At 36.7% G+C, this 25,146-nt stretch overlaps 1 protein-coding gene across 2 annotated transcripts in view; it reads right to left on the reverse strand.

Annotated features, from left to right (window-relative positions):
• Pard3b (par-3 family cell polarity regulator beta) overlaps positions 1–25,146 on the reverse strand; it is a 990,481-nt gene that overhangs the window by 203,520 nt on the left and 761,815 nt on the right. For both annotated transcript variants that reach the window (XM_070018756.1, XM_070018767.1), the window contains one exon: positions 17,763–17,873. In XM_070018756.1, the coding sequence (XP_069874857.1) occupies positions 17,763–17,873 (111 nt within the window). The remainder of the gene's footprint in view (positions 1–17,762; positions 17,874–25,146) is intronic.

The following is a 25,146-nucleotide window of genomic DNA, read 5'->3' on the forward strand; positions in this document are numbered from 1 at the left end:
GTAAGAATTAGTGATGCTCTATCCAGGGAGAATTGCTAATTAGAAAGATATATACTTGTTAAATTCTCAAATGTGCACAAAGCAACTGGATCTTAGTAAAGGCCTCTATCCAGGCCTGTAGGGAAGGAGGGTTTGCTCCTAGAGAATGAATTATAGGAACAGGTTCTAAGATACACACACACACACACACACACACACACACACACACACACAGACACACACACACACACACAGAGCAGAGAGAGAGAGAGAGAGATAGAGAGAGAGAGAGAGAGAGAGAGAGAGAGAGAGAGAGAGAGAGAGAGAGAGTGAGACAGAGAGACAGAGACAGAGAGAGACAGAGAGAGAGCACAGATTCAGACATATTTCTGCAGTGCAATGAAAGGTAAGAGGGGATTGGATTGATGTTCCAAGAAAGGCTTCATCATGTGGGAGTGAGGTTATGGACACTAAGGAAAAGATGCATTTAATAATCCATGCTATTGAATCATCGCCATTTGTACATGAAGATAACATGCTTGTCCTCTTGGGCTGACCTTGAGAATAAGGGTTCACCTGTTCTCTTAGTCTGAAGATCGTTGCCTGAGAAATGCACCTTCAGATATGCAGTGAGGGGTTAAAGGTATAGTTTTGGGCTATTTATAAGAATTGTAAAATGTTTTGTGGTGAAGAAACACTTTTCCCATTAAAAAAATATCCTGAGTCCTAAGTCTGTATTACAGTGCTAGTACAATGTGGGTATTAATTGTTTGTTTTTTTTTAATGCACCAGTGGTTCATCAAAGGGTTCATCCAATATTTACCTTAGTAGTATGTTGTCTAAGTGTTTGAGCCAGCTGGCTGTACTCAGTTTAGAAAATTAACAAATGCACTTCAATTCCTGATGCTCATGGGCAGGCCCCAGGCTCCAGCTGCTTTTCAGGCATAGAGAGGAATGTGTGTGCATGTGTGAGAAGAATGTGTGTGCGCGCGCGTGTGTGTGTGTGTGTGTGTGTGTGTGTTCTTGATTCCTTTTCATATCTTCCTTTTCTCTGTTACCTAATTCTCTTTATCAGTATCCTTTTATGCAGTATGAAAATAGACAATGTGTAATCATTCATTTAAACTTGAAAAATACTACTTTTCTGACTCATCTAGAAACAGGTCTTAAACACTCCCTAGAGGACTGAGTAGTGTAGCAGTAAACAAGCACAGTTAAGCTCTACTATTTATTTATGAAACTCTACATACAAAGAAACACATCCACACTCACAGCCCCTAATTAACCACAAGCAGGAATGCTTTCACACAGCTACCAAAATGATGCATTCAGACACACAAAATAATAGAATAGAATGTAAGCATTTCTCATCTAGTATGTGTCTAAAATGAATTCTCACATTCCTTCAAATAAAACAATTTTTTTCATATGTCATCTGACCAGAAGGCAATGTAAAAAGGAATGTGTAAACAGGACCACAAACATGTCTATATGGTTTTGTATGTTTTCAAATGTCCTGAGAAAGTTGTAAAAATATACTACATATTTTAGTTTTAATCTGTGCTATTTGGAGATCTTCCTCAAGTTTTCTGGCTTAATTAGCATGCTTTTAGTAACATGTACTTCTGCTACTTATGAGCACAATTTCTAAGTGTATCTTTGAGAATGTGCATTTCCATATTTACACTCTATTTTTTTATTTCACAATTAATTTTTTTCTTTGAATTCAGGCAGACTCAAGCTTATGTGACCAGAGTAGCAGGAAGAAAGGTAGTTGATACGTGTAGAAGTTATTTCGGATTAATCAATTAGAGTTGTTTACCTTGAGCAGATTATTTGACAGTATAGATGGGTTACAGTTATTATTTACAGTTATAGATGGGTTCATTTTTATCTTAAGGAAGGGATTATTTTAGCATTATATCTGTTTTCTGGTTATGGGAGTTTTGTTTGTTGGTGAGATGCAGAACTATGTGTCTTCAAGAATTAGGTGCCCATTTCTAGGCAATTATTTTTATGACTCATACTTCTTTATTTTATTTTTTAATTATCTTTAAGTAGATGTACAAAGTGTTTTCAATTCAACATATCTTGTACTTATGAATACTATATAATAATCACAAAAATGAATATGTTGTAAAATGATAGGACTTCATATAACACCTTTGTCCAATCTTATTCATCCTTTGAGATTAAACCTGTAATTACTAGCAGTAATTTGTGTTTGTGTGTGGTAGAGAACAAATCCAGGGTTTTGTACATGCTAGATGGGTACTCTACCACTGAGCTCTGACCTCAATCACAATAAATTCATAATTATTAGAAATAGAATTGTTAAAACTGGAAGAATTATATATATGTATAAACCCTGTATATAACCATACTTGGTTTTGGTTTAATAATGCCAAAAGCAGTAAACTCTACTTTGAGGCATTTTGTTAAAGCTATTGATCTTGCTTTAACAAGGTTGAATATTTAAGACTGATCATTGCAGTTTTTTTTCAATATGCATTCAGTTATGTGTCTGAAACAAAATACAGCTCTGAAATTTGAAAGTCCAACTAGTAAATTATGTTCTTTTGACTTTATTATATTCAGTATAACCAGATTAAAAACATATGAGTCACACCATACATTATCATGACACCATGATTTTTTTTCCTTAAACAAAGCCAACACACTGAAATATTCTTTGGTGTTCATTCCAACTAAACCTTACACTTTTTTTTTTTTTTGCAAAGATGCATTATTTGAACTGAAAATATCCTTTAAGTGCCTAGAATATAAAACTTTTACTGGCTATTGCAGCTTCTATTAGAGACTGTGAAACATTTTAGGATTATTGAACAAATATCAATTATGTCTATGTCCTTGGTGTCAATCTGAATTGGAAATGTGCCATCTTTTACATCTTCACTAATAGAATTTTTAATTAGCTGTTGATTCTGTCAATAAGAGAGTTCACTATTATTTTAAAAAATGATTTGTCTAAGCAATTCTTCATCTACTTATCTGACTTTATACTTCACTTTAAAAAAACTAGTACTTATAATTATATTCCAGATAATTTTAAGCAGTATACCATGTGTTCAGAAATAGGTATGATCATTAAGCAAGGTATTTTTAAATAGAGTTAATATTTTCTCACTGATTATTAAAACTCTTTAAATTAAAAACTATGTAAGTAACATTTTATACTTTTAAGTCAATCAGGATTTCATGAAATACACTTTCTCTAATGAGATGTATGGAAATGAAATAAGGAGAAATCTATGCTTAAGAGAATTAGGATCTAAACATGAAGCAAAGACAAGAAACTGAAGGAGAGTATTAATAAGGAACACTTTAGAAGATAAAGGCTCTAATTCAATGATAATGTACAGTCCTAATTATGGACTCAGAGTTCAGTCATATTGCCTCCTTAGAGAGTAGCTATATGGATCTGGTTTCTACAAATGGCCATCACCATTTTTCATGGTCCTTCATTTACATTACAGGTTTAATGGTTGCTCTCTGAAATATCTGCACCAGGATTTCTGACTGAACCCGTTTTGTATACAACACAAATACATTCTCTCTTTTCTTATCTCTCTCTTTCTCTTTCTTTCTCTCAGCAGTGAACAAACCAAGGACAGCATGTCTCTCATGTATATTCAAATAACATTTTTGCTGTAACAGTGAATTTTTCATTGACTTGGGGCTAGAGGCATGGCTTAAGTTCTGTTTTCAAGTTACAAAAAAAGATTAGAATGGATACTTCTTATAAATAATTCCAACTGGTTAAATTTAAAAGAGTAGAAGAGGATCCCTTTTAAAAAAACAAAAACAACAAAACAAACACTTGAACAATAAAGCGCCTCTTAGGCCTATAACACTGTCCATTCATTCGTGAAGTGGATGAATTTCATTCACTTTAAGGTCTTGTCCCTGAGGGTCTAGTTCAGTAAGAGGGAAATAGGTGTAGACAGTACTGATGGACTGGCCACTATGCTTCACTATGCTTCAGTGATTCATTTCCACTATCCTACTGCCAGTTACAAATGATCTGCTGTTTCTTGACGTTTTATAGCCCAGGGGAAAGTCTTACTTCTCTAAACTATATGGCTTTGTCCATCCTTGATTTTTCCTATTCTGTCTCAGTTCAATCCTACAAATCATTCACTCAAAAATGAAATTAAAATTGGTATGGTTTTATGTTTATTCACTCATACATTCATTCATTATTCAGTAACTACTTATTGAGTGCTTGTTCTATGAAATGTATTAGATAGTGAAAGATATAGAGAAATGATTAAGATGTGATAGGAACCCAAAGGCAATTGTCAGCTGGTAAAAGAGAGAAAACTGACACATGCATCTACAATTCAATGTAGAAAAACAGTAACAAGGATAATAAAAATGTGTCTATTAAGTGTAGAGCACAGTTTTAGGCACTTTGAGTATTTCATCTTATATAAATTTCTAAGGAATTCAGAATGCCGGACATTACTTCTTTTATCCCCCCTCCCCTTTTTCCTGGATGAGGAAGCTGAGGTTCTAAAAGTTTCAGCAAAATATGAATAATCATCCAGTTGGAGTAGAGAAGAGTAGGCTTTGAATTCAATGCTGTTTACTGTCAATTCTAATATTTGTTTTCTTTGACACAGTGACATCCTTCAGAGAAGGAATCAAGAACCACTTCTTGCTCATCCCCCTCCTTAGCACTATTCCAAAGGTTACATTTAGAATGTTTCATTTTTAGGATGGTTAAAAACTTTCAGTAAAAGAAACTAAAGATTAGCACAATGAAGTATGCTGATTCAGGGTATTTAATGCATTTCTATTCAACTTGTTTGTTGGAGAGGGTATCTGGAAGAAATGAGATTTCACTGAATGTAGAGAAGGGTATGCCAGATAGAGAAAATGGCATTAAGGACACAAAGGATTGGAAAGTTTGTTGTCAATCTCAAACAGTGTGAATTGTACAGATTAGCTGACAAATGGGTCATACTGTTCAGGAATAGAAAATATGATTCAACAGGAAATAGTCAAGTCCATTGAGACAATATGTTGGGACTGTTTAAATAGGCAATAGAGAGTCACTAAAGGTCTTAGTGACTTTGATGAAAGCCATTATCAGTTCAACATCTCTAATATAAAAATCCAAAGTACTCAGAAATCTAAAACTTTTTGAAGGCTCACAGGATGTCCAAAAACTTTGTATTTCAGAGTGTGACCAGGATGCAAAGCCTATACAAGTATTCAAAATCTGAAAATCTCCAAAATCCAAAACACTTCTGGACCCAGACATTTGTTTGGGTCCAGAACATATACTCAACCCATATTAATGATCTATTCCTAGCATATCTACTATCATATTTAATAATCTCTGCTTCAACAAATCATGATTTCACACATTATTCTATACTTGTTAAGTTTCTCCAAGAGCACAAATGATCTTTTTCTAAATAGTCCATTACTATTACTACAGTTTAAGTGGGGGAGGAGAGCTCTTAATGAAGTAGACTCCCCTTCACCATCCCCTCCCCCTCAATGAAGTAGACTTTTATGTCTTAACCTAAATCACTGCTTCCTCTTTAGTTCTCAATCCTGGAATCAAAAAAGAGCATAAAACAGAAAGGGGATGGTCTTTGAGCCCCTTTCTGAGAAAGGAGTCAGGTGTTTTAGACATTTGGGCAATCAGATGTAGACAATCTAAAAAGTCACTTCAAAAGCACTGTAAAGTTCCTATGTAATTGTGGTCCAGAACAAAGACAGGTAGAAGTGACAGAATTTCCCCCCAAGACTGGTTTTAAAATATTAGGAGACTGGAGCTACTCCCCCTCAATGCATACATATAACAAATGCAAATGTGAGGTTTTGTGAAGTTAAGGGCTGTGGTTACAAGTGTTTTCTGCAGCCACAAACCCCGTGGACATGGAGGAGCTGGCAGGAACCCATGGGCATTTGTGTCCCTTTTCCTTGAATTCGTTTCCACAGCTGCCAAGCTCTGGCTGCAGCCAGCTCTCCCATGCTACTGTGCTGCCATCTCATGCCAAGCTCAAGATGCTTGCGGAACAACTTCCAACTGGTGATCAATAAGAAATGACGAGAAGCTTCTTGAATGGAAGTATCTGGCACCACTCCCAGTTGGGCGAAGTCTGCACTCAAATTGGCCTTCTTTATCATAGCAGGAGCCAATTCAGCAACTTTCACAGATGGTACGTCTCAGAGCGTTCGAGGCTTCCAAAGGCTGCGAAGTGGATGATCAGGAGGCAAACATTCCCAAAGCAGGTTGAGAAACAGCACTGAACACCTAGAGTGAACCAGGTGTTTATTTTGTAAATGCTACTTTTCATTCTCAACAATCTGAAAGACAGACTTCTCATTTGACAGCTTTGTGCTGCTCAACCATGCAGTCATGTCTTTTCCTATGTCTGACCTGCTCTTGGGTCTTGTAGTCTTTCTATTTAGCCACATGCTTTCTCTGGGCCATACCTTGTTTAGTTGATCTCAAATATAGCTAAAAATGACAATCACATAAGAAATGTGTTCAAAAGCCACCTCCTCAGTTGAGTTGCATCTAGCTATTTTTTCTTTTGTTTTCCCATGTTGGTTCCTTTAAAAAAATTTTAATTCATACTTTTTCATTGTAAAAATACTGTGCAGAAGGATTACAGTTACATGAGCAAGGTAATGAGTACATTTCCTACCAAGCATTGTTACCTCCCCTACCATCCCTTCCCTCCCACCTCCACAACTACACCACCCCCTCCTGCCTAAATTGTAAAGTTCATTTTTCAACATAGTGTCTTGTGCATCTCATTATTACAATGGGTCAACCTGTATCCCTATTTAAGCATTTTGTTCTTTCCCTTCCCCTCCCAAAATTAGAGAAGTGTATAGACAAGATTCAGGAACTGACATCAAATACAGTGAAAACTGGGGTTATACCATGTTGGGGAGGAACATACTAAAGAAACAAAAAAAATCACATAGTACATTATAAATATGTTAGCAACAATAGCAAGAAAGAAAAAAAAACACTTGTCTCCCTGTCTTGGGGTTCATTTCATTTAACATCATCTTATCTGATCATATGTACATAGCTTTTGACCTTTTCTGCTTGTCCCAGACATATACTAGTTATTGCAAATAAGGAAAACCATGGGACCTATGTTTCTTTGCGCCTGGCTTACTTGACTTAATATAATTACTTCCAAGTCTTTCCATTTCCTAACAAATGGAGCAATGTCATTCTTTCTGATGGAGGCATAGAATTCCATTATATATACACAAACACCACATTTTCTTGATCCATTCATCTACTGAGGGACATCTGGGTTGGTTCCATATCTTAGCTATGGTAAGTAATGCTGCAATAAACATAGTTGTGCTGGTAGCTTTAGTATGGTCTTGTTTGTGATTATTTGGGTAAATGTCCCAAAGTGGGATTGCTGGGTCATAGGGGAGCTCTATGTGGTCTTTTGAGGAACCTCCATACTACTTTCCAAAGTGGTTGAACAACTTTACACTCCCACCAACAATGCAGTAGAGTTCCCTTCTGGCCACATCCCCTCCAGCATCTGTTATTAGAGTTCTTGATTATAGCCTTAAGGTGGAATCTCAATGTTCTTTTGATTTGCATTTCTTTCATGGCTAGAGAGGTTGAGCAGTTCTTCATATGTCTACTGGCCATTCTTATTTCCTCTTCAGAGAACTTTCTCTTTAAGTCTTTAGCCCACTTATTTATTGAGCAGTTGTTTCTTTGAGGATTTGTTGTTGGGGGATTTAATTTTTTGAGTTCCAAGTATATTTTAGATATGAGACCCTTATCAGTTGAATGGCTAGTGTAGATCTTCTCCCAATCTATGGGGCTTTCTATTGATTTTGCTAGCTATGTCCTCTGCCATGCAGAAGCTCTAGCTATTTTTCTAACACAGGGCTTTCCAATCTTGGCATGTGACATATTGGACTAGATAATTCTTGGTTATAGAGAGCTCTTCTGGGCATTGCAAGAGATGGAGAAATACCTTTCTCTTTACCAACTGGATTTGAATACCAGGGTATTCAGCCACATGAGTCCTTAGATCCTGTCCAGTGCTCCCAAGCAACAATATTACAAATTAAGGCTCATGGATCTAAAAGGCTGCTCAGGAAATGGGGAAAAGCATATCTAAAGTTTGGTATTTGTAGATCTCAGGCCTAGGTTAGAGTTTCTATATAACGGAAGTAGAAGCTTAGAGAATCCCATTCCAGAAGACAATAAGTGGAATGGAGAAGTTTGCCAATAGATGTGAACAATAACTAATCTTGACTCATGGACTGGAGATGTGATGGAAGCTCTCCAAAGCAAGATTCAATAGAACACATGTCCAAATAAGAAAAGAAGATGAGCCAAGAATCCTAGTGAATAGTACTTGGCTTATAAAATTTTGATATGTCTGCATTTTTTAGAGCACTTTTGAAAAATTAAAATTTTGTAACCTATAGTAGATTTTCTTGACTTTTATTTATTTTTAAATTTTAGAAGTTTTTTGTCTTCTAAGAATCTCAGCCACTAAAAAAGCATTATATTCAAACAAAAATATGAAAGCGAAACCTTTACAATTATTACCACTGCATTTCATAGCAATATAAACAGGAGTTATTAAGAATACATCCGCAAAGGTGTGAAAACAAAACATTAAGAACCCTACTTTCAAAATTCTAGTCACCAAATGGTTTTTATACATAGTCCTCTAAAACTTTCAAAACATGCTTTTTTTCAAATTATACTACTTTTGTATGAAATTTCCATCGAATCAAATTTATCTGTGTCTTTGGCACAAAGTCTGAAATTAAGTTTGTTGATTATATGGAATATACATTAATGTAATATTATATATATTAGAACAAAATATCCTGGATGAAGAGAATATTATAATTTCATCTCCAATTTCTTTTTCTTTTTTGGTGCTGGGGGTATTGGAAAACCTGGACATTTTGAACTTGCTTATCTTTTTTTTGCTCAAGGCTGACACCACCTGTATCACATCTTCAGTTCCAGCTTTTTATTGGTTAATAGGAGTATCATGGATTTTTTTTTTTTGCCTAGGTTGTCTTTGAGCCATGATCCTCAGATCCTCATACCTCAACCTTCTGTGTACTAGTATTTCAGGCATGAGACACTACCACCTAGCTTATCTCCATTTTTAAAAATTATTATCAGATTTGTTATTTTAAACAGTTCTATGGAACCAATCCAGGTGGTCTAGGTATCATTCTTCTTCAGATTATTTTCAATAGCACTACAGTTGCATACAGTAATGTAAATATGTTACTTTTGGGTCTATGAGTATAAGAGTATTTTTTTAAACAATGTTACAAAGCTACTACTATAATCTGTATAATTTTGTCTAAATGACTATTGGAAAGTATGCCAGTCCAGTGATTCATTTTATATATTAATCCAACTCAGCTGACAAGTAGTTGCTAATACAGCACTTCTAACATTGATTCAAATTCCATAAAAGGATTTTGGCTCATAAAAAATGCTGGCATGCATTAGGATGTAGGTGCTCACATCGCTTGTCTATAGGAATACAGTAATGTGCCAAGTTTTGTTGGGGAATCACAAGCATTTCTAAGAAGACAGGTGTTATAAAGATCAAATAACAGTACAGACAGTAAATCTACCCACATCTTCCCTGGGTCTCACTCTATAAATTAGAGGAAAATCCCCAGAATGCTGCTAAATAAAGAGTGCTGGTGGTGGTAGTAGTGGTGTAGAATGCTGCTAAATAAAAAGTGCTGGTGGTGGTAGTAGTGGTGTGCGTGTGTGTGTGTGTTTGTGTGTTTGTGTGTATGTGTGTGTGTGTATGACCACTGCACCATTTTTTGTCCTTTCTCTTCCTTTGTAGCGGATTTAGACAGGAGGGAACTTGCCCTACCTTAACACAAGCATCAGTAGTATCCACTGAGATACAGCAACCCTTTATTCCACTCATGAGATGGTTAGTACTATGAAAAACAGAAATCTGATATCCTCTTTATGTCAGCATAAAATGAGAACATGACCTTGTCCTGAGAAACCCCATGTAGTAATATTTTTCATAACTTCCATGCAATGATGATCTAATAAGAATCTAAAAGTAATTAACTGGGTCTTTTTTTTTCAGCTAACCAAAGCCCTATTCAAATACACATTTTTATCAGGATTCTAAGGGAGCCATAAATCGGGGCATTTTGAAAAACTGGGATCTAATCCAGTCCATGATCTGATCAGGGTTCAGTGGTAATAATAAATTGGGACTATTAAAACTGGGAATCGTTCCAACATTTTATTTTGAGCAAACCACAGGACCTAGCAAATTCTACTGCAGAAGACAGTGATATTCAGTGACGAGTAAAACTGTGCTGAATTAATCACTTGTATGTAATCATGCCAAAACATGGGTGTTTTCAACAGTTTAAATAGTGCCAAAGTTTAAGTTCGGTAAATAATTAATTATTGAGAGTCACTTGGCAAATTAAAGGAATCAGCCTTCTGGTTTATTTAATGAAATACACACTCTTTTTAGTATTTAATAATGGTAAAATCTTAACAATTTATTTGTTGCTCTTTGTATTTAGGAGAATAATGCTTATATAGGTTACAACTAAAATATCAATTCAGGATGGATGCAGTATTTTCTTTCTCTTAGATGACACTAAACATCTTCATTTTTCATTTTGAACAAATATTGGATAAACTTATAAGGATAGCCTTATTCTGGTTTCCATTTCAATTTCCAGTAACATAAAAGTCCACCATAATTAAATAAGATGCTGAGAGGCTGGGAATAGATTTTCACCCACTTGAATTTTCCAACTATAAATGGTTTCTCAATGTTTTTATATCTCTAAGATGCATTTCGTTTATGTGGGGGAACTTGCAGCTGCATAATTAAATCTTGGTTTGCCAAATATCAAAAACACATGTATTGATTTAAACTAAGGGAACAGGCCACAAGCAGCTCGCTGATAAGGCAAGGGAGAACCCTTGGAAGATTTCCCAAAAGGAAAGAAAACTAAGAACCTTGAATTCAGACACTGAAAGCGATTAACTTTCCTAAGTCTTAGCTTTACTCTCACTTAGGCATTCTGTTCAGGCCTGTTGTTGCAAACAAGAGCCATATGTTTTCATACTTCTCAGTGCTTAAGCTGGAGATGTTGGCTCTTCCACTACCTGCCATCTCCTCATTTATCCTGCTAAGATCTTAATAACATCTACAATGTTTAATCAATCCAACAAATGATCTCTCTATAGAGTAAACTTTGATATAAAAGAAATAGATAGTGGACCACATAACTCATATGTTAGTAAAATGCTTTTAAAATTTCAGTTGCACCTGAGGAATTTTTATTTTGGGGTTAGTACTGTGGAACACAGCCTTTGGTATCAATGGTGATATTTTCTCACTGCATAATCTTAAACAGGGAGTGATGTAGGAGAAGGCATATTTTGAGAAAGTATTTGAGTATTTAGGTACTTCATATATCCCCAAATCTTAGTCAACTCATACTTTGTAGAAGATTACAAACTTACATCTTAGAATTAAGCAACTCAAATAATGTTACACTTACTGACAACCTCTTGCTTTCAGCTCATGCTATTAATTTACATATTTTGAATATGTGAATAATGCTAATTTAATTTATCTTGATGAGTGATTTCAAGAGAAATAATATATGAGTATAATAGAAGTTCATTTTCTAGCAATGGACAAAAGTTTATAAAACTAATGTTTCATTATGGCTGATGTCACTGTAGCATGAACAAAAAATAATGCGTTTATTCAATGCAGGGCTTTATTGTCATGGACCGGCTGACTTGAGTCAGGAGGGGACATATCATAAGCTCAAGAAATAAAGTAGGAGACAATAAAATCCTACATGCAGTCCTGATTAAGAGACTTGGTCCTAAAAGAGGATATTCTGAGAGAGGATCACAAAGGCTCAGTAGCTATACATATATGATCATATAAAATGCTGTTAATTGATATGAATTCCAAGAAATAGAAACAAGAGGGTTTTTTTGTTATTTTACTTTTTGTTGTTGTTTGTTTTCTGCCCTTTGTTGCTGCTTTTTATTTCTGTACTTTTTGCCTTGTATGTAAGTTTCTCTATTTGGGGGAGGGTCAGGGAGAGCAGAGAAATGGTGGGGCAAAGACTGAAGTAATGAAGCAATGATACTAACTAGACACTGTGTTGAAAATGAACCATACAACTTGTGGTGAGGCGTTGGGAGAGAGAAAACTTGGAGAAAACTAGGGAAGAAATGACACTGTTAAAAAAGAAATGTACTCATTATCCGACTGTGTAACTGCAACCCCTCTGTATATCATTCTTATAATTAAAACAAATAAATAAAACAATAAAACAAACTTAGTCCTACACTCAGACTTAGGCACTTACCATGAACCAGTGCCATGGCAAGTTCAAGAAAGATGCTCTAGAAAATCCAAAGTAGACATTTCCTTACTTCGTAGTTAGCTAGTTCTCATACTGTAATATCTGGAATGGTCCCCAGAGATTATCTATAGGCAAATACAGCATTAGAGATGTCCACAAATATTTTAGATGGGATATGGCTTAATGAATTTAATTTCATAAACTAATATTTTATTTATTTGGATATGTATATATAATCAAGACAAGGAAAGAAATATATCATTGATTGAAGTTTAGAAACAATATTTACCTGGTGAGCTAATCCTTTGTAAATCTAGTCACTGTGTCTTATCAGCAGTCACAGTGTCAACAAATTTCATTGCTTCTTAATGCATGCTAATTTTTAGGATGTTTTCTCTTCTATTAATCTGAAGGCTGCCTCTCTTAAAAGAATGCTCCACTAGTATCTTCAAGTAATAAGTGAGTGAATGGATGGATAAACACGCTGAGAAATATACTAATGAGTAAAGTAGAATTGGAAAGGAAGAACACAGTAAAATAAATCGAATCCCTCACTGGGACAGTACTGCAAGCATGTGAAATCAACTAAGTCTTGGCAGTGTACCACCAGGGCCTTCAATGTGTTACATAAGACATGGATTTAGTGCCCCTATTCTCCATGTGAGAGAGAGGAGAGGCCATTCCAGGTGTGATCTGAGCAATATGAAAGAGAGGTCATTGTTTCTTCATTTTGTACATGAACTTCCAGTAATAGAGTCTAGGACCGGATTAAGTTTTTGGCAGACATATGCTCATGTTGACTCATGCTAAACTTACCCTCAACTAAAACCATCAGGCAAAATTTTCATATATTTGGTATTAAGTCAAACCTTCCACATCCTGTGTTTATACAGCTCATTTTTGGACCTAAGACTAAGACTTTACATTTATTCGTATTAATTTTTTTAATGTTTGATTTGTTCCATTGTTCCAGATGCTTCTATCATCACATATATTATCCACCCCCTTGAAATTTCTTGGCATCCATGATCTCATCAGCAGGTCACCAGCACTAATGTCAATGCTCAACAGGCCAAGGGTAAAAATAAATTTTCCAGAACATTATTCTTGTAAGCTTATATTAATGGGAGTTTTGGGTAGAACTTATCAAAGAGCTAAGAATCATTCTGTTGTTAAACCATCTTTCATATTACATATTCCTCTACATTGTCTACAGGATGTTATAAAGTGATACAATTTTGGTGTCCAGATGATTTCTCTATTACTTTGTGAAGTCTGTGGTTAGAACTGGAGTTCTGAAGTCTTCACTCTATTGACATAGTTTTGGATTGGATAATTCTGAGTAGTTGTGTGTCTTGGGTACTATAGGATGTTTGGGGTCTTTACATAGTATAGTATAAGGGAGTAGAGGCTTCCTACCAGATGCTACTCAGCAGTTATAACAAGCAAAAATGTCTTGAGACCTTACCAAATGTTTGGGAGAGCAAAACTACTTACTCCCAATGAGAAGTCATGATTCTAGACTCTGTTTCAGCCAGTTTTATCTAGCTACCCTACCCACTTGTTATGGCTTTTCTTGATCTTATCTTAGGTATAGCTATGAATAAACTATTCACATATTGTACCAAACTGTTTCACATCAGGAATTAAAAATATTTTCAAAGATAGGATAATCATATAAAATAATGGGATAAATGGAAAGGGATTGATATAATCTTGAAACAGAGTCATCTAGGTTAGATTATCTTGAGGGTAAAAAAAAAGCATAAAAAATTGAGCTTGCAATAAGAATTACATGACTTAAGAGGTAATCTACAAAGGTTTTAGCACTTCAATACTTAAGAAGGTATTATTTGGAATAATGAAAAATGTAGACAAACTTATTGGTTTGACAAAGGAAAGCAATATTAGGCAATGATCAAAACAGAATAATTTTAAAACATTGATGGCATAGGGGAATTGAACTATAATGCTGTGAAGGAGCAAAACATTACATATGCAGTGTGAATATCAAAATTTCAAAAGATATATATGTATGTGTGTGTGCAAATAAAAGATAAAAATATTAATAGTGGTTATGTGATTATGCTAGAATTGTTTATGGTTTTAATAGTTTCAATATTCTTGTGTGTGTTTCCAAAATTTCCCCAATGAATGTATAGGCATTTATCAGTTGAGTTGTGCAGGAGGCAGGTTCTGAAGAACGTGACTCGTGTTTGATTTGGTGACACAGCACCGGCTAGGGGTTCTCATTTGTATATAGAAAACATGCCTGCAGAGAGGGCACACGAAGAAAGACAACAATATCTGTAAACCTAGACTCTTTTAGGAAAAAAAAGATCCGTGCATCATAAAATAAGAACAGCTTAATATTCTAGCCACATCCTGTCCCTCCAAACCAGTGGTTTATAGACTTTAGAACGTTAAAGAGTCACCTTGAGTTAACTTGTTAAACACAGAGTCCTGAGCTCCGCCTCCCAAGATACTGATTCTGTAAGTATGGAATGGGGCTCAGGAATCTCCATTTTTAACAGGCTTCTCTAGGGACTCATTCTGACACAGATGGCCCACAGACTGCACTCTGAGAAACACTGATACAAGAAGCCATAGAGTTTGAATATTTTTCTGCCTCTATTTTTCCTCTTGGTTATGCACTAGAAGAATTAGTAGCAAACCAAAGCAGTATGTTGGCAAACTGGATCTTTGGAAACAAAATCCCAGTATATTACAATGTCCATTTCTATGTTATAAATATTCCTACCATGGCCCATTTCAAGGTAACAATGGTTTAAGAACCAGCTTAAAATTTTCCTGGAGGTTACCAGATGCAGGGGCTCATGCCTGTAATCTTAGCTATTCAGGTGGTGGTGATTGGGAGGATCACATGTGGAGGCCAGTCTGAGCAAAGAAAGATCTCAAGAACCCATCTCAACCAATAGAATTCTGGATATAGTGGTACTTTGCCTCTCATTCCAGCTCTGTGTCCAGGCTGGCCTAGGCCAAAAACAAGACCCTTTTAAAAAGCAAAAATGAGGTGGCTATGGCTTAAATTCTGGAGTGCCTGCATAGCAAGCATAAGGCTTTGCATTCAAAGCCCAGTACAATAACAAAAATGTGGAATGTTTCAAAATTACTCCTTGTAAGTTGGCACAAGTTACTTCTAGGAGTTCTACATTGAATGAATACTTAATTTAAGGACTTTAGTCTGAAAAGGAGATGTGCTCATGGAAAACTACTGCTCTGATGACAATTGGGATAGAAAAAGTAAGCAACAGGATAAGTTGGATCAGATTAAGTTAACACATTTTGAATGCATTAGGAAATCAGAGGATAATGATAGCTTTTATTACTAGTCCCTATTTTTTTTGTTGCCATAGCTTTACCATGAAGAATGATACACTCGCTGAGTTGCTCAGGAGCTGAGAGTTGGTTTCCTAAGGATGCTGGAGAGCCAAGGAATAGTACTGCAGGGTTGGGAACAATGCCAAATGTTCAGCTTCCATCTCCACCCTCCATGGCCCTCAGCTCCTGAGCTGTTGAAACGCCTCGGTCATTAATTGTACGGCAGCCAATCATAAAATGAACTCCTTCAACTTCTTCCCATGGCATGGGATTGAGACAATGCTGTCTCTAGGAAACCTATATCAGATGTGTTTTATGTGTTCATGTGTGGGAATTGGCCTAGGCAGAGGCTAATAGTACAGTTCTTTCAGTATTTTGACCAGACATATTTTAAGAAAATTGGACCTGATGCCTATATATTCAGCTGGGGTGAATTTACAACCCTACTTTTAAGAACCAAACTCCCTCAGGCACCTGCTTCCTAGAGGCAAAACCAGAGAGGAAATAGACTCTTGCTTAAAGACTACCCAGTTTATTTTGTGGGTTATCAATTTCCTAGCTGGCACATACTTTCCCAGCTATTAAGAGACTTTTCCTCCTCATCTCAAGCAAGTACTGCAAAAAAAAAATGTTGAGTCTGCATTCTGGCCTGGCTTAGTTTCCTGAAGAAGAGGCATGAGTCTCAAAGAGTCAAGTTAGGGGTGAAGCAAAGATCTATGATGCAGGCTTACCAGATGTCTTTGCCAATATATGCATTAGAATCTTAGGGTGAATTACATTTCACATGATAGGATTACTAAATCTTGGGCTACCAGGGAGAAACTCTTCCCTGCCGTTGGTATAGCTCTGTCAGAATAGTCAACAACAATGCAAAACACTTGATTTCTTTTTAACTGCTCTGGTGACCCTAACAGAGCTCATCAACCTCTCAAAAATGAGAAAGAACTAAACAGCTTTTTTTTCCCTTCACGATTGATAAAGTCAGCTTTTTTCAACAGGAATAGACTCCATGATAGGTGTCAAAGGTTAACAGTAGATACTCTTAGACTGCTGTGTGCTAGAAAATACAATAGATACATATGATTTTCTTAGATCGCATATAGAGAAACAAAATCAACACACACACAAAAAACCCATGACTCTTTAAAAGCTGCAAGGGTGAATGTAACTAATAAGCTAGAGAAAAGTTGGAGAAATCTGACCTCCTACAGAATGAAGCTTGAATGAAATGCTAAAAATTATATGCTAGTTTTTATCATTATCTCATTCTTTGTCCAAGCATTATTTAGTTGAGAAGGCAAAGAATTTTCAGGAGAAATATGAATATTCAATTACATGTTTCAAAATCAGACATTTACACATCCACTTGGGCTAAGTGCCAGAGTTAACATCAAAGATATGTGAAGAACCTCTTGTCCAAATGGAACATTATGCTCCTCAAATAGGAGAATTCAGCCCTTGCAAACCGTCATTATTTCAGTAAATGAAGCCGGCCCTTTAACAGATGGGCAACATGCTTTTCAGCTTGCTGATAGCCTAATAAAAGACCGTGGCTTTTTAAAAATGAAGGACGTGTACTTCTCAAATTACACTAGCCAAATGGATTTCGCCAAATAAAATTAAAAAGGCATACAGCAGCCTGTCAAAATGAGGAACAGATTATGGGAATTTGAGAGTTCTAAATATCAATATCCTAATGACCTTTGGAAGAAATTTTTTTTTTTTAGAAGTTCATTGTTTAAACACAGGGGAGTGTGTATTGATAGATTCAAAGCTTGGAGAGGCATATTACGACATTATAGGTATTAGAATAATAAAAACATGAAGTAAATTTCTTCTCTAGAATAAGATAGAAATTTCTCTATAAAGGCAGAGGGAATTCTATCAGATATCTTTCTTTTTTATGCCAGTCAATTTGCTGTACCTCTTCATGTCTCTCCTGATTGTTGCAAGAACAAAATTAAACACAGATCACAGACTCAAATCACAGACTCAAACCAAAGAAAGGGCTCAGCATTTCTGCTCACCGGTCCCGCTCCTCTTTCATTTTCTCCAACTCTCCTTCTCCCAGGGTCCCAGATTTCAGTGCACCTTTCTGCTCAGCCTTTCCACCCTTCTCATCTTTCTTCTTTCCAAATCTGGACAGAGGTGAAGGAGAGAGTTAACAATAATCATGTTGTTTCGTGGCAAACTTAGAGAAAGACAGGAGACAAACTCATTAAGCCACAGTCCTTTAAGCAATACAATATCACCTGTATAAAATGGAAGTAAAATGAGATGTTGAAGGCGGGAAAATAAAGTTATTAAATTCCCCTCTGTTTCTTTCTTGTAATTAAAAGACTAATAATTTCAAACTATTCAATAGAGAGTTAAAAAAAACTAAATGATGATCATTAATGAGTAACTAAAAAACAGCAATGATGACTTTTTAAGGTGAAATTGCTAGGATTGCAGAATGACAGGCAGGAAGGGGCTTTAGGGAACACATGGTTTTGTTATTCCACTGAAGCAACAACATCTCTGGATTGTTCTGAGCCAGGGAATTTCACTACCTCCTGTGCTATGCCCTTCCCGTTAGGTCACTGTCATTTTCCATTGCAGCCCCTCGTTTCTGAGTCACTCCACTTTGGGGTTCCAGAAGAACCCGCATATCAGTAGCAATTGAGATGCTTTACTAGAACATCTCAGCATGATTAGGAAAAAGGAATCTGCATATTTGGAAAGAAAAAGGGGGAAAAAGCTGTGGTGAAATTATTTCTATGACATGTCCTTATGTGACAGGCATTTCCCCCAGCCGAGCTTTGTGGAGCAAATCTTGCAGTCTCCTATAGTTCTGGTTCTGACACACATGGACAGAGAATGATTTGCTATTTCCCAGTAACTAGGGGGCAAACTCACCCAATTATGCATAGTCTTTGGGTAAGACAAGGCTTCTTCTTGAATCTACAAAAACATTATTTGTTCCTTTTCCATATTAAAAAGTAAATTTTAATCATGTCCAGGTATATGCATGTATGTGTATAGCTCTAGTGCTAGCTATCTATCCTACCCACAAACCTACCCACCTACCTACCTACCCACCTACCTACCTACCTACCTACCTACCTACCTACCTACCCACCTACCTACCTACCTACCTACCTACCTACCTACCTACCTACCTACCTACCTACCTACCTACCCACCTACCTACCTACCTACCCACCTACTCACCTACCCACCTACCCACCTATCCACCTACCTACCTACCTACCTACCTACCTACCTACCTACCCACCTACCTACCTACCTACCTACCTACCTACCTACCTACCTACCTACCTACCTACCTACCCACCTACCTACCCACCTACCCACCTACCTACCTACCTACCTACCCACCTACTCACCTACCTACCTACCTACCTACCTACCTACCCACCTACCTACCTACCTACCTACCTACCCACCTACCTATCTACCTACCTACCTACCTACCTACCTACCTACCTACCTACCCACCCACCCACCCACCCACCCACCCACCTACCTACCTACCTACCCACCTACCTACCTACCCACCTACCTACCTACCCACCTACCTACCTACCTACATACCTACCTACCTACCTACCCACCTACCCACCTACCTACCCACCTACCTACCCACCTACCTACCTACCTACCTACCTACCTACTTACCTATTGAAGTGACCTAGAAAAGTAGACATCTTTAGGTTCTCCCTATTCCTCTTTCCTCCTTCTGGCACAGGCAAAGGAAATTAGAAGCGCCTCACATAAAGAACTGACATATACATTTTGAAGAATTTCCTAGGCTATAAATAGACAAAATAATAGAACTAGAAAATAAGCTCTCGTGTATCTGTTCTCTTTGGAGTTCCATAAAAGTGGGCATATACTTGTACCTTTCCAGATTGTGCATCATTTACAGAAGAACTGTTAGTCAACTGACAACTCTCAAGTATCACACCAGAAAATGTCATTGCTAATATGCATAATTCTTGACACATCACAGTATAGCTTGCATCTTGCTTTTCCCTTGAAGTCTTAAGTTTTGATTCCTTCCTTCCTTCCTTCCTTCCCCCCTCCTTCCTTGTTTATTTGTTTGATTGGTGCTAGTAGTAGTGCTTGAACTCAGGGCCTCATGCTCCACTTTCTGTTCTCTGCTCAAGGCTGGCACTCTACCACTTAAGCCACATCTCCACATCAGGGTCTTTACCAGTTGATTGGAGACAAAAGTCTCATGGACTTTTTCTGCCCAGGCTAGCTTTGAGCTATGATCCTCAGATTTCAGTCTCCTGAGGAACTAAAATTATAGACTTGAGCCACTAGTTCCTGGCTTTCGTCTATTTTTCTCATTTATGATTTCAATTAGCAAGTCCTCTCTCTCATTTTCTTTGTTCTTCAACTATGTCTACTTCAATTGTCAATTCATTTGCTCTATTCACCAACTTCAGTTCACCAACTGTTGGCTTTTAGCTCCATTATTTAGCTCTAACTCCCTAGATCAAATTTTTCCTTCCATTTCTATTTGGTATCCTTTTCTAAATGTATTCTTTTATTCTTACTGGAGTAGTGAAATGACTTGGGAACAGAAAAAAATACAAACACAAATATAAGAGCATTAATTTTTAAATATAATTCATATTTGCTGATTATTCAAGGCTTCTCTTTAAGTTATAAAGCAGGAGATATCTAAATAATATTTTCATGAATACATTCTTGAGCTTTGGAGACCTATGCAGAAGAGTTGTCAGAATCAACATTATTACTCTAAATACATTCATGGCTCATATCTTAGCATATCACTTAGGATAAATAATTCTTCTCTCAAAATGTCACTGAATATAATCATATTTGGTTAGAAAGTTTAAAATTGTGGGGAGTCTATATAGAAATGAAGTTGATGAGACTGAAAATGTCTTCAAAGCTGTAGATAATTAGGTTTGCTTTTGCTCTCAATGTCCCATACATTTTCTTCTATATTTGAATTTTCTGGAATAAAAGTAGTTGATTTTTTTTGAAGGGTAAAATTAACCTACTCATAATCTACCATGATTTTTATTGTCATTCCCCATACATAATTTTTCCTTCTGGTATCTAAAATATTTTTCTTGTACAGTAGTTCAAGAATAGCTTACTATGTTTCCACAATAATGAAATATGTTTAATAAAGAAAAATGATAGCTTTAAATTGTATGACATTTTTTCTATTCATGAAGAGTTGTCAGTAAGTCAGCAAACTTGACAAATATTATAAGTGTTTTGATTGAAAATTCATAATTTTTTGGTTTTTTTATTAATAAGATTTTTTATTGTGAAAATACTGTACAGAGGGATTACAATTACATGAGCAAGGTAATGAGTACATTTCTTATCAAGCACTGTAACTTCCTCCTTTGTTTCCCCTTCCCATTCCTGTCCTCCCATCTCCCCCGGCTCTCTGCCCCCAATCTTTTATTATTTTTTCCAGAGCAGAAATAGCTGTGAATTTTATTGTATTAGACATACAGAATGCTTATTGTATAAAGTTGGGGAAGGTGTAAGCATACCATTATGAAGAAACAATCTTAAAAAGGATTCCCATGTTAGGTGCTGCTGGTTCATGTCTGTAATCCTAGCTACTCAAGAGGCTGAGATGTGACCATTGCTATACCAAGCCAGTCCAGGCAGGAAGGTCTGTGAGACTCTTATCTCCAATTAACCACCAGAAAACTAGAAGGGGCGCTGTGGCTCAAAGTGGTACAATACTAGCCTTGAGCAAAAGAGCTTAGGGAGAGAGACCAGGTCCCTAGTTCAAGCCCCATGACCTACAAAAAATAAAAATGATTCCTACATTGTTTAATAAGAAAATGGAGACCCGGAGAAGTTAAATTAATTTTATTTATCAACACACTGAATTATTTTCACAGTTTTGCAAGCAATGACTTAATGACTAACTGTAAAAACTGGGGCAGAGGCAAAGTTATCAGGAACAAAGCACTGACTTGCTAACTTCTAACTTTTCTCTCCATTCCATATCAGCCATTTTGGAGACCATGCTGTAGCTATTCTTACTTTGTGGAGATACCAACTGGACAATTGGGGAAGTTCATCTCTTCTTGAACTACTTTCATGAAAAAAAAGTCATTAGGATCCTGACTGGCTAAGATCACTGCTTCACTTTCTAGGATTTCAGATAGTCCCTGAGTTCCAGGCCTCCTGTTATCTATTGCTTTAGAAATTTGAGCGTTGATCATTCTGGGCTGGGTGCCTTAAGGAAATTGCTTATAGGTCAACCTTGCTTTATATAAAAGATACTTTCCTGAAAAATTCTGTGCACACATATGGTTTCAATCAATAGAATCTTATTTTACATGTACCTGGATAGCCTGTTTAAATAATCTTATGATGGATCTTTTTGTAAAGTGGAAAAATCACCTTTCAACATTTTCATTATGTAAATTTAGGTTTTCATGAATTTTAAGTTTGCTTAAAACACCTGCCCCTGTTCATTTCCATAGAGGGTATATGAAACAGCATCATGGAAAATGTCTTCTCTCTTCTTTTTTCTTTTTTTTCCTTCTTTCCTTCACTGTTCTATTTGTTTCCCTTCCTCCTTCTCTCCCTTTTTCCTTTCTTACTATGTTCTCACTGATTTATTTAACAATATTTATTAGACAACTACTCTGTGCCATATACTATCATATGCATTAGACATAGGCTGATAATTCATTGAAATACAAAATCACACACTGTCCTTAAGGAATTTCCATTCTCATATAGAAGTCAGTCACCAAACAAGCATTAACAAGTAGAACTATAGAATTACAAATTGTAAAAAGTGCTAAGAAAGATGTTAGGAGAGACAAATGAAAGCAGGCTGATACCTGGGGACAGCCTCAATGAAGAAGTGATATTAAGCTGAAAATACAAGTTTGGAAAGAGCTAGATGAGCAGAATGAATAGAAAGCCTGCACAGGGAGGAACAGCACACTCAGAGGGCAAGAGGTGAGCAAGGCATGATACTTTCCATGTGGTAAAAGAAGGGCAGGGTGACCGAAGCCAGGATAGCAGAGGGACACTTGCATAGGATGTGAATGGAAAAACTAGCCTGAGAGAAGCTTGGGATTTAGTGTTAGAACGACTTTAGGATATTTCTCTAAGGTGTAGACACAGTAGGGGAGAAAAACAGATTTAAAGAGTGGGTAGGAGACAAATACAAGTGTAACTGGTAATAAGATGTGATAAGTATCTTCAAATAACTACCTGGCTATGTAGCTAAGTCGTATAGCACTTGCCTAGCAGACTATCCTTGCTGATGAAATAAAAAGCATCAAGAAAAATAAGTAAACACACTAAGCTGATGGACATGACTACAGGAGTGTGAGTAGAGGGTGGTGGCTGTTTGGACTGCAGAAGTAGTGTTGAAGAGAGGAGATGGCAGTGATTTGCCAGAGTTGGCTGAGTCAATGAAGAGGCGCACAGTTTAAACACAACAATTTTAGTGTGCCTTTAGGAAATCCAAGCAGATGGGCTCAGGTGCAGGCCCAAGTCTGAGGAGTTGTAACCTTCAAGGGTTGGACAGAGGAGGAAGGTGGACAAAACAGAGAAAGATTAGATAGATGTCTAGGAAGAGAATCTGGAGAGTGCAGTTGCAAGGGAATCTAAGAACATTGCAGCAAGGATGTGGTTAATAGATGAGAATGCTGTTGAGAATCCAGGAAGTGAAGACTGAAATGTGCACTTGGATTGGTACTACAAAGTCATTCATAACCCTAGCGAGATTAATGGGAGAGGGCTGGGAATGTGGTTTAGTGCTACAGTGCTTGCCTTGTATGCACCAAGCCCTGGGTTCAATTTCTTAGTGCCATATAAACAAAAGAAAGGCAGAAGTGGTGCTGTGGCTTAAGTGGTAGAGCACTAGCCTTGGGCAAAAGAAGCTCAGGGACAGTGCCCAGGCCCTGAGTTCAAGCCCTAGGCCAAAAAAAGAAAAAAATCAATGGTGGGGGGTGAGAGCAACAGTTAGGTGGATTTGATTCCAAGCAGGATACAGGCTAAGTATAAAAGTATGAGCCGGTACAATGAGTTCAAGAAGGTTAGCTGGCAACATGGAGACTGTACATTCAGGCAATGTTGAGGACGGAAGTGGTCAAGCTGACTTTTACTATGGAACCTTTGTGTGCTCCTATTACAAAAAATAGTAACAATAAGGAATAGAGATTGGAGATAGAACAAAGTGAAAAAGGGTTAAATGCTTTTCTTTTATGCTTTATTTATTTATTTATTTATTTACAAAACAGAATTTTCACTTTAACCATTTTCCAATGTACAGTTCAGAGTCATCAAGTACATTCCTATTGCTGCACAACCTTCAGCATCGAACATACACAGAGATTTTCACCACGCCGAACCGAAACAGTACCTCTACATTCTCTTCTTTCACTTCCTGGTAACACTATTTTACTGTTTGTCACTGTAAATGTGACTATTTCAGGAGCTCCATGCCAGTGGAACAATAAATAATTGCCCTTTAAGGTTCAATTTCTTTTCTTTTTGTTTTTGCTGGTCCTGGGGCTTGACCTCTGGGCCTGGGTACTTTCTCTGAGCCTCTTTGTGCTCAGGGATAGCACTCTACCACCTGAATAGTTTATTGGAGATAAGAGTCTTACGGTCTTTTCTGCCTGGGCTGGCTTCGAACTGTGATTCTCAGATTTCAGCCTCCTGAGTAGCTTGGATTACAGGCATGAGCTGTTGGCACCTGGATAATATTATTCCTTTTTAAGGCTAAATAATATCCCATTGTATACACATAAGGTATTTCTATTATCTGTTTGTCCATCAATGACCATGTTTCCACCTTTTGCCTATTGTAAACAATGCTGCTAAGAACACTGGTGTAGGAAAATAAACCTCTTGATAGAGGAAGAGGATAAATGTGTACAGCTGGTCTGGAGAGAAAAGACCTAGATGGGAAGAAGGCTTGGAAAAAGTAGCAGCTAGAGGAAAAAAAACAGCAAAACTGTTACTATGGGGTTGAAAAGGAGAAGTAGAGGTGTTTCTAGAAAATGTATATATCAGTTATGCCATAATATGTATAAAAAATAGAGTTCTTACCTATAAAACAAGGTTGTTTGGTATAATTTAAGAAATCAGGGAAGATCAAGTACCTAAATTATAGCCTTTAAAATAGGTTACAAAAAAAGCTAATACCAGACTCACCAATGTGACTATTTTGCCTATGTAGAGAGCCTTTAAAAACTACCTGGAAATGTGGAATTTGAAAATGTTTCATTTAGTCATTCATACATGAGCACCCACTACATCTCACATTGAGTATATACATAGAGTGTAACCATTAAGAACATTAATTGTCAACAAATATCTAACCCCTCAAGCTAATTAACTAAGCAAACCCCTAGATGTTTTTTT

This window comes from Dipodomys merriami, unplaced genomic scaffold, assembly GCF_024711535.1.
Source record: "Dipodomys merriami isolate MVZ:Mamm:240054 unplaced genomic scaffold, mDipMer1.0.p SCAF_1, whole genome shotgun sequence".
NCBI classification, from domain to species: Eukaryota; Metazoa; Chordata; class Mammalia; order Rodentia; family Heteromyidae; genus Dipodomys; species Dipodomys merriami.